General features: G+C 39.8%; 2 protein-coding genes across 2 annotated transcripts in view; both read left to right on the top strand.

Annotated features, from left to right (window-relative positions):
* The window catches only part of LOC122076159, a 13952-nt gene extending 6278 nt beyond the window's left edge, over positions 1 to 7674 (top strand). The window contains exon 4 of the mRNA XM_042641470.1: positions 5795 to 7674. Within this exon, the coding sequence (XP_042497404.1) occupies positions 5795 to 7135 (1341 nt within the window). The 3' untranslated portion in view covers positions 7136 to 7674. The remainder of the gene's footprint in view (positions 1 to 5794) is intronic.
* A 1064-nt stretch (positions 7675 to 8738) lies between these two features.
* On the top strand, positions 8739 to 12270 carry LOC122075629 (succinate dehydrogenase assembly factor 2, mitochondrial-like). The gene is made up of 5 exons (XM_042640712.1): positions 8739 to 9205; positions 9298 to 9393; positions 9503 to 9629; positions 11664 to 11732; positions 11826 to 12270. Exons 1-5 carry the CDS (start codon positions 9105 to 9107, stop codon positions 11970 to 11972), a joined length of 540 nt encoding a protein of 179 aa, XP_042496646.1. The 5' UTR covers positions 8739 to 9104; the 3' UTR covers positions 11973 to 12270.
* The last annotated feature ends 337 nt before the right edge of the window (positions 12271 to 12607 follow it).

The raw sequence follows: 12607 nt of genomic DNA on the forward strand, positions 1-12607 counted from the left end.
GATGAATTCCTATAAAGGAGAAACTGATACAAAATTTGATGCTCTCACTAACATGGTCACGTCCCTAAAGACAATGGTGAAATCTATGCAAGTTTCTATTGATCGTTTGGTGGCAGCAGATAAAGGAAAGAGTCCCATTCAGTCTGGGGATTCTTCCAACACCACTCCACAGGATCTGCCAGTAACACCACCACATCATACACCACCACCACCACCTCCACCACCATATGGGACTGGTAGACATGATGATGGAGCAGAAAGAGCAGCAAAACTGGATGTCCTTGATTTTTATGGAGACAATAATCCAGAATTGTACCTTGACTGGATTCACAGTTTAGATACATTTTTCAGATGGAACGGGTTGACTGAGGCTCGAAAGATCCTATTTGTAGAGGCCAAACTGAAAGGCACGGCTAGAGTCTAGTGGATCAAGCAACAACAAAACCGAACCCGAGGCATTGGTTTGGTCAATACTTGGGCTGAAATGTATGAAGTCATGAATCGGTGATTCTTACCTTCTGATTACAAGCAACGCATGCATCTCAGATTTGCACAGTTGAAACAAGAGAATTTGACCGTTGAGGAGTATATTGCTAGATTTTATTATTTAGCCACTCGTTCTGACTTTGAGTGGGATGAAGAAGTCTTAGTGGCCCAATTTCGCAATGGTTTGCACCCTCAACTTAGTGCTGCCCTTGTATCTAGTCGACTACCTACAATGGAAGACGCCGTACAAGTAGCATATCAGGTTGAGGAAAATCTGAAACGCCCATACAATCGGAGAAATTTTGCAGATACTTTTTCTCGAGGTACTAGTTCCGTTTGGAAACAGTCTCCTACCCAAGAGAGGTCATCTAGCAAGCCACAGGCAAGTGCTACATCTATGGCTTTTTCACGACCTAGTCGGCCTTATTCTCCACCTCGACATGTTTCTGAAATGTCATCTTCACGGCCTACTCGCCCATATTCACCCCCTCGGCGTGGTTCAGATAAACCTTCTGATTCTTCAAAATTTACAGTTCGGTGCTACTCATGCCATAGATTTGGACATATCAGTGCCCAATGTCCCAGCTGTTTGGTTGCTTTTATTGATAAAGATTCTCCTATACCATATATTCCCGAAGAGCAACTTGTTTCTGACACAGTCGATTTAAGAGAAGAGCGTGCAACAGGTGAAGTCAATGACACTCTCAGTGACGATGACCAACATCCTTTTTATGTCATTCGTCATGTGTTGACCACTCAGAAGGCCACTGAAAATGAAGATTGGCGCCGCAGTAGTATTTTTCAGACTCGTGTGAAGTGCAATGATCAGTTGCTAACCTTGGTCATTGATGGAGGCAGTTGCACTAATGTTGTCTCTGAAGACGTTGTTCGTAAGCTGGGATTGAATACAGAACCACATCCTAATCCTTACAAGGTTGCTTGGGTGAACAACACTAATCTCAAAATCACAGATAAGTGCTTGGTCACATATTCTATTGGTGGATTTAAGGATACAGTCCAATGTGATGTCCTCCCTCTGAAGGTGTGCCATATCCTTCTTGGTCGACCTTGGTTGTTTGATAAGAAAGTACAGCATTGTGGCTATGCCAATACCTATGCCTTCAAGCATGCCAACAAGACTATGAAGTTTCATCCTGCCAAAGATCTCCCTGAAATTAAGCTCAAGAAGATGGTGGGATCGTTCCTCATTCAGCGTATTCCTTCAGACGGTCCCCTCGGTCCTTTCCCTAACTCGACGGAGTCGAGTTCTTTTCAGAGGAGGAGAGTTGATGCAGATACGGCTGCCCTTTCTTGGTTGGATCAGCATGACCGGCTTTGGAAGCCAAGAGCCAAGAAGAACCGGTCCAGCCCAGGGTTTTGGTCCAACAAGGGTTGGAAATAAAATTAGTAGTTTACTTAGTATTTTATTTCATGCTTTTAGTTTCCAGACTTGAACGTAGGAGTAGGATTTATTTCCTTGCTTTGGTTTCCTTTTTATTGTTGTTTCCTAGTTTAGGCTAGTCTCCATTCTAGTTAAGTTTCTAATTTCATGTTCCTATTTTCCTACATATTGGTTGTAATCGATTGAAGATTTAGAGAGCAATTTGATTATTGAATGAATGTGTGAGTGTGATCCTCCTTTTCCCCCTCTCTACTCTGATTTCCCCTCCATTCCCTAAGTGTTCTCCATCAGGAGGAAGAGGAGATTGATCTCTCTGACTCTCTCCTAATTCCTCTAGGAGTGGTGGTCGATTCTAACTTTAGGGATCTTGAACAGGTCTGAATTTTATCAACAACAGTAAACAATGGCAGCAGGTAATAACAGCAGTAGAAATCTGAGAATAAGTGAAAGAGCAAGGAGATTGTGAGTGGAAGTTGGCTATCTCGGTCCGGGCTTCTCACCCACGGCTATCCCGGCTACTCTAAGCAATTGACTGCAAATTCTTTATTCAAATCTGAGAAATAAGAGTACATGAGCTCCTCTATATATAGAGGGCAGATTAGCAGTCACACCATAACTAGGAGTTGGACTCCAATGTAGGATTAAACATTACATAATAGGAGTTGGACTCCAAATAGGACTAGGCTAGAACTCCAACATGGAGTCATTAACTAAGGGTCTCTAATGGGCTGATTACAATCGATGGGCCCAATGGATCTTATTAAATTAAATAAGTGAAAGTCGATGGGCCCAATGGGCCCTTATTAATTAACTAAGACCCACACTTAAGTGGGGGGCGATTGGGGCTTCTTGGATTGGGCTTTCCTACTACGATAGCCTAGTCCAAAGTATGGATCTACATCACTTTCTAATGAGGCGCAATCTTGTGATTCCATATTATGATCAACTTAAATTATGATTATTTTTTTGCTTAGGAAGGTGGGTAAGCACTCATGGCCCATGGGAGTTGTTAACTATAAAGGAATAAAACTGATGAGCTATACTATAAAATTATGGGAGAGAGTAATTGAAACCCTCTTGAGACATGAAAATAATATTTCGGATAACCAATTTGGTTTTATGTTAGGAAGATCAACCACAGAAGCTATATATTGCCAAGGAGACTAATGGAAAGATTCATAGAATGTAAGAAAGATCTTCATTTGGTCTTTATTAACTTAGAAAATTTTTATGATAGAGTAGCTAGAGAGTTAATTTAGCTAGTGTTAGAGAGGAAAAATGTTATGAATAAATATACATATATTATTAAAGATATGTATAGTGTTATAGTGACTAGTGTAAGAATTGTGGGGGATAGGGTAATGAATTTACAATTACAATTGGATTACATCCAGGATCGGCTCTAAGCCCGTGTTTGTTTATGCTAATCATAGATGAGCTAACTAGAGACATTCAAGATTATATCCCTTCTTGTATGTTTTTTGTTGATGATATTGTTTTGGTGGATGAAACAAAAGTAGGGATAAATGCAAAGTTGGAATTATGGAGATCAAGCTTAGAAACAAAAGGTCTTAAGATTAATAAAACAAAAAATAGTATATGGTGTGTAACTTTGGTAATAGTAAGGATTGAAAGTTCGGGTGGTGAAAACTGATAATAGGGAGATACTGTAAAGTGAAAATATTAGATATCCAAGTTTAAACATATATAAAGGAGAAATAGAGGATGATGTTGCACAAAGAATTAGAATAGGGTGGATGAAGTGGAGGGTTGCGTTCGGAGTGTTGTGTGATTCAGGTTTTCAAGTTTTAGTTTCGAGCTTGTTTTTGAGAAGGTTCAAAACTGAAATATTTCAGGAAATCACAAAATTTCGGTTAAAACCTGAAAGGTTTCTAGGCCCAAATGGCTATATTAGGTCCTGAAACTTCTAGGGAAAATTATTTTAGCCTCTCTGAAATAGTGGGGCCTAGAGATTGTAAAAAAATACACCTAAAATGATAGTTTGACTTTGGACCCTAGGTTGGTAGTATACATTGTACGTCAACCATAGTTGTCAAGGTGTTGCCTAGGCATTGACTAGGCATCCAAGCGGCCTAGGTGGAGTATGGACGATTGTTGCCTTATTGCAAGGCACAACACTTATTTATGTCAAATATCATTTAAGTAAATGTTTATTTACTTAAGATATTATTAAAAAATAAGCATATATCCCCCTATTTGAATCCAGTAAAAATGATTTAAAAATAAATTCTAAAAGAAAAAAAAGTCAACCCCTAGTCCAAGAACAAAAATTGAATTTGTTATACGGCCAATTTTCAACCTTCAAATGCTGGAGTTTTTCTCAATTTTGAAAATTTCATAGATCTTATCATGGTAAAACATTGCCGAAAACCAAAAGTCTGGTAAAATAATCTTTTGTTTTGATATCTTACACTATTTTTGAAGGTAAAGTAGTTAACCAATCAATGCAAGTAGGATAATGTCTCATAGCAACTAAGAACAGAAGAGAGGGCAGCTCTTATTGGAGTTTTGCTGCAAGAACATTTTTTCAGGCTAACAAAGAGACATGACGGATTCAGATCACCTTTTCAAATTTTCCGCCATTTATCATTTGGAGCTCAATACTTGACACCATTTCTTCACAAAACCCATAGTCCAATTTAGCGGCCAACTTTTCCCATCAATAACTACTAATATCCCTGACAACTGTTTCATTTGTATGGTATTGAGTATCAATACAGTCGATACATATCGAGATTAGCCATGCTGATACAATATATAAAGAAAAAAGCGAATCAATATGGACTGGTACTGGTGCTGATACAGTGCCAATATAGAATCAAAGCCACAGGTTGAAGTATGCTAATTTTTATTTTTATTTTGGGTGATGGCTTGAATCTGGGTTTTTCTTGCTAATTTATGCCAAGTATGCCAAGTATCACGTCTAAAGTTTAAAATTGACCTAGCTTTGGATCAGCTTGAATGATTTGTGAGCTCTGAGGTATAACTATGTTTACTACTTTAGGTTTGTTTAGTTAAATGCTTGCTGGTGTGGTGCTATTTACTTACACCTTGCCTTCCTTTTGTTGTTGCACGGATCCATGTAGCCGACCCGTTTAAGTTGGGATAAGGTTGAGTTTGTTATTGTTGTTATAGTAATGTATGTTACTACTGAATACTATGTTTATACTTTCATTTTACTTGCTTGTTTTAGACCTTTTACTTTAAGCCAGTATCCTTATATGCGAATCTTTTTTTCTATTTCAAATCTTCTTGTTTAATTGCTTCTTATTATTTATTAGTAGATTTGATAATGCACTTGCCAATGAAGATTTGACTACATAGATGCCATGAAGACAAAGATAACCTGCCATTGGTTGGACATTATTTATCGCTTATTTATGGTGCACCATAGTTGCCAAGGCGTAGCCTTGGAGTCTTGGCAACCTTTGCTGGAAGAGGGCGCTAGGCGACCCCTTGACGCCTGGTTGGTTTTGCCTTGATTTCTTGCCTCCTCTAATGCCTAGGATCACCTAGACGCCGTGACAACTATGTGGTGCACAATGCTTAAAACGCTTGTTTTGCATGTATCATAGACATATCTATATGTATCTAAGCGTATCTGGCATCTCTGAAACATCTCTTGAAACCAGCTTTCCAATACACTGCCTGATATTGATACTTGACACCCTATTAATCATTACTGAAAATAATTCCTAATCACCTGCAAGTGTCTTTCCCTATTTATTTTTTATTTTTTTGGGTAGTGGGGGAATAGTCCCGTTCACATTTTAATTAGCTATTTTTTGCCTCAACAGTTGTACTTGTTTCATTTTTTGTTGTATTCCATTGACTCAATGTAATAGGGTAAATCTAATTAAAATTCCTCATTTGATTCCTGTGCAGTCGGCCAAGAGATGCTTAGTACTTGTGGTGGCAACAGGTCTGCTGTTTATACTGCTTCAGCCACCAATTCCTTTGTCCTCGGCTTTCCGGTCGGACTTGATTAGGGCTGCCCATCAAACTTCTGATGACATCTCCATCTATGGTTTTGTCGCCTCAAAACCTACATGGCCATCATGGCTACTTATCTTGGCAATCCTCCTCATGCTGGCGGCATTTACCTCCTTTATTCCCATCAAGTACATTGTTGAGTTGAGAGCATTTTATGCGGTTGGGGTTGGAATAGCTCTAGGCATCTACATATCTGCCGAATATTTCCTGCAAGCGACAATCCTGCATGCCCTCATTGTTGCAACCTTGGTCTGCACTTCAGTTTTTGTGGTCTTCACCCATTTCCCATCAGCTTCAAGCACAAGGCTCCTGCCATGGATATTTGCTCTGGTGGTTGCTCTCTTCCCAGTTACATACCTCCTGGAGGGCCAGATGAGATTCAAAAACATCCTTGAAGGTGGAGCTGGAGTGGGTGACGAAGACAACAAGCTCACCATGCTTTTGGCCGTTGAAGGGGCAAGGACATCACTTCTTGGCTTATATGCTGCGATTTTCATGCTTATTGCACTGGAGATAAAGTTTGAGCTAGCTTCATTGATACGGGAAAGGACCCATGACGGGGGTGGTATGCACAATCAGTTGGGTCAGAGTTCCTCAGCTGCATTCCCTCCAAAACGTAGGCTGATGCAACAGCGAAGGGCCTCAACAGTGCCAACTTTCACAGTCAAGAGGTTGGCCGCAGAGGGTGCTTGGATGCCAGCCGTTGGTAATGTCGCTACTATTATGTGCTTTGCTATATGCCTGATTTTGAACATCAACCTGACTGGTGGCTCCAATCGTGCAATATTCTTCTTGGCACCAATCTTGCTACTCCTGAACCAGGATTCAGACTTTGTTGCTGGATTTGGGGACAGGCAAAGGTATTTTCCTGTGGCAGTGGTGATCTCAGCTTACCTAGTCTTGACTGCTATCTACAGGATATGGGAAGAAGTCTGGCATGGGAATGTTGGGTGGGGCCTGGAGATTGGAGGGGCAGACTGGTTCTTTTTGGTCAAGAATGCAGCCCTCCTCGTGCTTACTTTCCCTAGCCACATCCTATTCAATCGTTTTGTATGGAGCTACACTAAGCAGAATGATTCAACTCCATTGCTTGCAATGCCTCTTAACCTACCATCTGTGATAATGACAGATGTGATCAAGGTTAAGATATTGGGGCTACTAGGGATTATATATTCCTTGGCGCAGTATCTGATCTCAAGACAACTCCGTATTACGGGATTGAAGTATATTTAGTTGAGTTATACTTTGTAAAATATGTTCAGAGCAAATTTTCAAGTATGAAATGTGAGAGTTCCATTGCTCTGTTTTTTGCTTTGTGCTCGGAAGAAATGATGCTTTGGTGGGTATGGCTCTTTCACATCGACATGAATCATAATGATGTGAACTGAGGTGATGGTATAGAGTTTCATGTTTGATGGTAGCGCTGCTGTGCGAGGATAACCTTAAAGATGTATTCTTGGACCAGGAAGGCTAATGCTTTGTAAGGCTGCTGCACCATGGTAGAAAGTAGAAGTGGTACCTGGTGGATTGTTGCCCCAGCGAACTTGACAGACTATGAATCAGTAATTTTTTGGAGAATTGGTAACATAAAATGAAGGAAAATACCATTTTCACCTTAGCAAATATAGTGAGATGTATTAGACATTGATAACTTTGAGCTAGGTTTTGGTTGGGATAGATAGAGTTGATGTTATGAGGACTGCAGTTTTCGGTGTAGATGACACTGCAGAGAAGTTTCTCCCAGTCACAATGAAATTTGCTTTTCTGGTAAAGAACACCCCCTACCCCCAAAACGCTTTTTTTTTTTTGTTAATAACCATGAACCCTGTGACCTTATGATCAAACTCTTAATCTTCTCCCCTGCCACCACCGACGCCCACCCCCCGAACCCAAAGAAAAAAAAAAAAGGTAATATTTGTTTGGTTCATTAATAATATTACACCACTGTTCAATTTGTAAGTTGTAGAAAGGATCCTTCAACTCAATCTTGTGGTGCTAGGGGAATCACCTTCTACACCTATTGAATACTGAAGGGCGATCAGTAATTGGGGAAAATCCTATGCTTTGGCAACCGGAAATACGCCGTTGCAGTAATAATAGATTTTGTTATGAAAAAAAGGGTATTGCTGGTGAGGCCTAGGCACAGTTATAGTCGTCATCCTTTTTTCCCAAGCAACTCTTTTGCTCCTTCGGATCGTCACTGCAAACAGGGATTTAAATCTCCGGAGTTGGTTCTGTATTGGTCTCTGTCAATATTGATTCAGATTGGTCCTCTGTATCAACTTAGATCGATCGATTTTACCCTTATATTTCATAAAAGAGAATGGTGTCATTTTATCCACCTCTATGTTTGATGTAGATTTTTCTAAAAAAAAAAAAAAAATGTTTGATGTAGATTTGCATTTGCAAGAGTATGGGAAAAAGAAGTGGAAAAATGGCAGTGTGGCTAGTGTGCCTAGACACATAGAGTGGGGGATGAATTAATGGCAGCCCTTATAAAATGTGAAAATCGCACCTATGTTAATACTTCTGAATGTACACTGCCATTGGTTCCACGCTGCCCTTTCAAAGAACCTATCAAACAGGTAAAACTAAGTATACACATTAAGGGAAATTACAGTTTAGAGATACATATACCTGAAATCCTAAACTACAAGTTGCAAGCTTAATCTAAATTTTGATGGAGTTTGGAGATATAATGAACAATGAAGTGAGAAAATCCCATTTCTTAAAAGAATAATTTTTCCTGCTTAAGTAGTTAATCCCCTAGTCAGATTTGGGCCAAAGCAATGGAGAAGAAAGGACCAGAAGTCCCGGGTAGGTATTGCCTAATTTACCGTTGTAGTAGGCCCAGGCTCCCAGCCTCCTAGGCATTCTAATTCTACCATTCTGAGGTCTGATGATAAAGGAGGAAGACGTGGGAAGTGGACGACCGCAACATATCTCTCTCTCTATTCTCTTCCCGTTACTGTTATTGGAAACTCAGGGAGTCAGTCAGTCGGTTAATGGGTTATGGTGCGGAGAGACGTTAGAGGATTCTTTGCAGTCATCAAGACTATATTTTTGACATGTCCTCAAATTGAGCGGAAAGGGGAAATTTGGTGAAGAGATCCATCACTGTCCTTGCCTTACCTTTAATTGGCCTTGACCCTCGAGCTCCTCTGTTTTCTTGGGGTCATTTCTCTTCTGCTACGGTACAAACATGGCGACCACTGTGAGAATGGCTCTATTGTGCCTCCGACAAACCCTTAACTCGACGGTCGCTCCGAATTGCCGGGCTTCAATTCCAATCTCTTCTCTGAGGTCAGAAATTTTAAAATATTTATAAGCTACAGTTTTGGCCCCGCCGCGGCCCTGTTAATTTCCTTTCTTTTAATTTCTCCTTCCCCTTACAGATCTCACTTGGGTTCGGTTTCTCGGTTTTCTTCTAATACCCAATCGTTCGATATTGATCTTTCCAACGAAGAAAACAAAAGGCGCATCTTTAACAGGTTCTTCTGTCTTTTCTCGGATTGCCTAGGCCCTAAGGTTTACCTGTTTACTTAATGCATATTTTTTTTTTGGTGGGGGGGGGGGGTGCTTTCTCTCTGTTCTTTATAGATTGGTGTATCGAAGCAGACAACGTGGGTTTCTTGAATTGGATTTGGTTTTGGGGAGCTGGGTGGAGCAGCATGTTTCCTCAATGGATGAGACTCGAATCAAAGCCCTTGCGGATGTTCTCGACCTGGTAAATCTGTTATTACTATTTATTATATGTTGTTTTCTTGCTTCTTTTGTAGGTTTAGTTCCTTTTCATGAGTTGGAAGTTGGAAACTTCTGAGAATTTTATTTTTTTTGTTCTATGGATACAGTTCTGAAAATATTGCTCTCTCAAAGAAATATAGACCTGAATAGGCTATCAGAAAATGGTACTTGCTTGGGGCCCACTTATGCACTCCCTTATTGAAGCAGGGTTTAGTTGTGAATTTGATCTCTCTCAATGGTTTTTCTGCCCTGACCTTCATCTCACGACACAATTGCAACAGACCTCATAGCGTAGAGGAACCAAAGCATTGAATCACTTTAATCTTCTTAAATATACAACCCACAGATGGGGAGAGGATTAGTCCATACCGAAGCCCGAGAAAGGGAAACGGATCGGGTTAATTTGTGGATAACAGCAGAATAAAGGATCTTTTTTCTGATAGCCCGGGCCAACCAACAAGCTAATATCAGATAATATGTTTGATTTATTAAAATCCTAACCTAAACTTAATGGATTGGGGAGAGAAACTAAATCGAATCTTATTCTGGTCATCTCTTCAATTTAAAATGGTTGATTGAAACTCAAAGACCCAAAAACTCTATCATCTCCATTGAAGATTGGTCTCTCTCATGTTTTAAGCTAGACCTAAACTTAGAACTGAAGTTGCATGGCAGGATTAGAATTCACAGATTAGTGACGTCCAGAATTTTGAACTGTTATGCAATTGAGAAGATAGGAACAGATAGAAGAAGGATAACCAATCAGGACTCCACCTGACTGCAGGCTTGGAATTCCACCCACGCTTTACTTTAAATACCATAGCAGTCTAAGGTCTGAAATCCACAGAACGAGCTGCAGAGAGCTTTTCTTATTCGTCAAAATCGTGGGGAAAGCTGTAGCCTCTACACTTATTTATAGCGGCCTTAAGATCTGAAATCCACAGAAGCAGCAGCAGAGAGATTTTCTTATTCATCAAAAATCGTGGGGGAGGCTGCCTCTACACTAATTTATAGCTTTGCTTTAGACAGACATTGAGACTCAATCAGGGAGAGGCTTGAACCAATCCTGGACAGGAAATTAAATCCAAAACCAAAACTAGGCTTTGAAACTCCTCTAATAACTGGGTGTTTGGGGAAGTCCCAAATATCCTAGGTATTTGATAAACTTCTCCATTCAGAAATTTGTGTGATATTTAGTCAACAACAAAGCTGGTTGAATGTTGAACTTTTGTGCTGTCCAGACCGATGTGTTATTAACATTACTACTTTCTTGGTAGATATGTCATAAAGAATTAAGATCTTGCACACTTGTATCTTGCTTATGTGGAATCTAACTGAAACACCAGCCGGTTGAATTGACTAAATTTTTGGCCCTACATAAGGCTGTCCTAACCAGTGGAGCAGGATGTCATTGTGGTCAGATTCGCGAGTTGTCAACGTGGTATCTGCTGAGCCATAGTGGAAAAAAGGGAAATAAGAAAATCTTTTGGACCGGGTTTGTTGGTTTAGGCTTTAGCTGACTGGGTTTGCCAGGTTATTCATTACCTGAAATTAGGAAAGATACATCTTTGGTTATGAAATAAGGTGGTTCTATTTTGAAGTCCGTCCTCAGTCTGGTCTGGTTTCTTATCATTGACTTCAGTTCTGAATTCATCCAAAAATAGGAAAGTGCTACTGTTTCCGTGTCTCAACATGACAACTACCTTGTCATTCAAGGTGATTTAGGATTCCAGAGATCTCTGTGTGTGTTGTGTGTTTGTGGAATCCTAAATTCAAGTTGATTTAGGATTTCCAGAGGCCATGGTATATCATGAGAATTTTGGCCATGTTTGGTTCTTCTAATGTTGTCATGCAGAATGTGGGTTCCTGGGAAATTGATTCATTTTCTGACTTAATGATATTAAAGTAACAAAATTCTCTAGGAAAGATGCCTTGGTCTCTTTGTCTGAAGAAAAATTTGGTTTATTCAACAGCTTTTATTCTCCTCAATATCATCCATTTTGTCATTGTTCTTCAGGAAAGCCCCGATTTATGGAAATGGCTTTCTGGACAGGAGCAACCACCTGAGGCAGTGAACAGCAATCCGGTGAGAAATATTATGAATGACTGGTGCCAATTTAGATGCTTTGGCGTTTACTTTGTGCTTAATTTCTTATATATCATTCAACTCTTAATGCAGGTATTTCGTGCAGTTCATGACAAAGTTATGAACAACCTTAACAGCCATTCTGCCCCCGAGACGAGGGCATTACCCGGGGAACCGTGGGTAAGAGGATGGGATGATATGAAGAGAGGTCGGGACAGCCCCATTTCCGGAAACCAGTAATCTTTGGTTTACCTTGAAAATAGAAGGTGTAAGGAATTATTGTTTGCCACTAGTAAATAATAAAAGGAAGCTTTCCTAAACACAATGCAAATAGTTAAATCTGTGGTGGAAATATAGAGGATAAGTTATGTAAAAGGATTGTAATAGATCTAGCACCCTAGGTTGAATATCTGTGCATTGGTTCAAAGCTTATATCGACCAACCATGACAGTTGTGCTACATATTGAAGGTTGAAGTTTCTGAGAATGTAAGATCTCTGTTTTCTGATGAATAAGAATGTAAGGTACGGTTTGATCTATACTTCTGTGGGCTAATAAGACCTTAGTTAATTACCTCCTTTGGCAACTTTCCAAGCAAAGTTGCTCTAGGAAGATGAATAAATTTCCAATGCACATCCGGCCCTTATTAAAACAATTCCTAAACTTTCTCAACACCCTGTATTAGCTGATTTGGTGGTAAAATTACTATTTTCTGAAGAGATGGTCAAATAAGTTTTTCTTTGGGTCTGACTTACCTAGGGAGAGAAATATTCAATGCCTTTTTCATATTCATTATTAATTATGAGTAGCACATTGCATCCTGGGTAGTCAACTTTGGGTCAGTTAACTAATTTTTTATTCAGTGACGTCATGTGA

Source organism: Macadamia integrifolia, chromosome 4 (assembly GCF_013358625.1).
Source record: "Macadamia integrifolia cultivar HAES 741 chromosome 4, SCU_Mint_v3, whole genome shotgun sequence".
Lineage (NCBI taxonomy): Eukaryota > Viridiplantae > Streptophyta > Magnoliopsida > Proteales > Proteaceae > Macadamia > Macadamia integrifolia.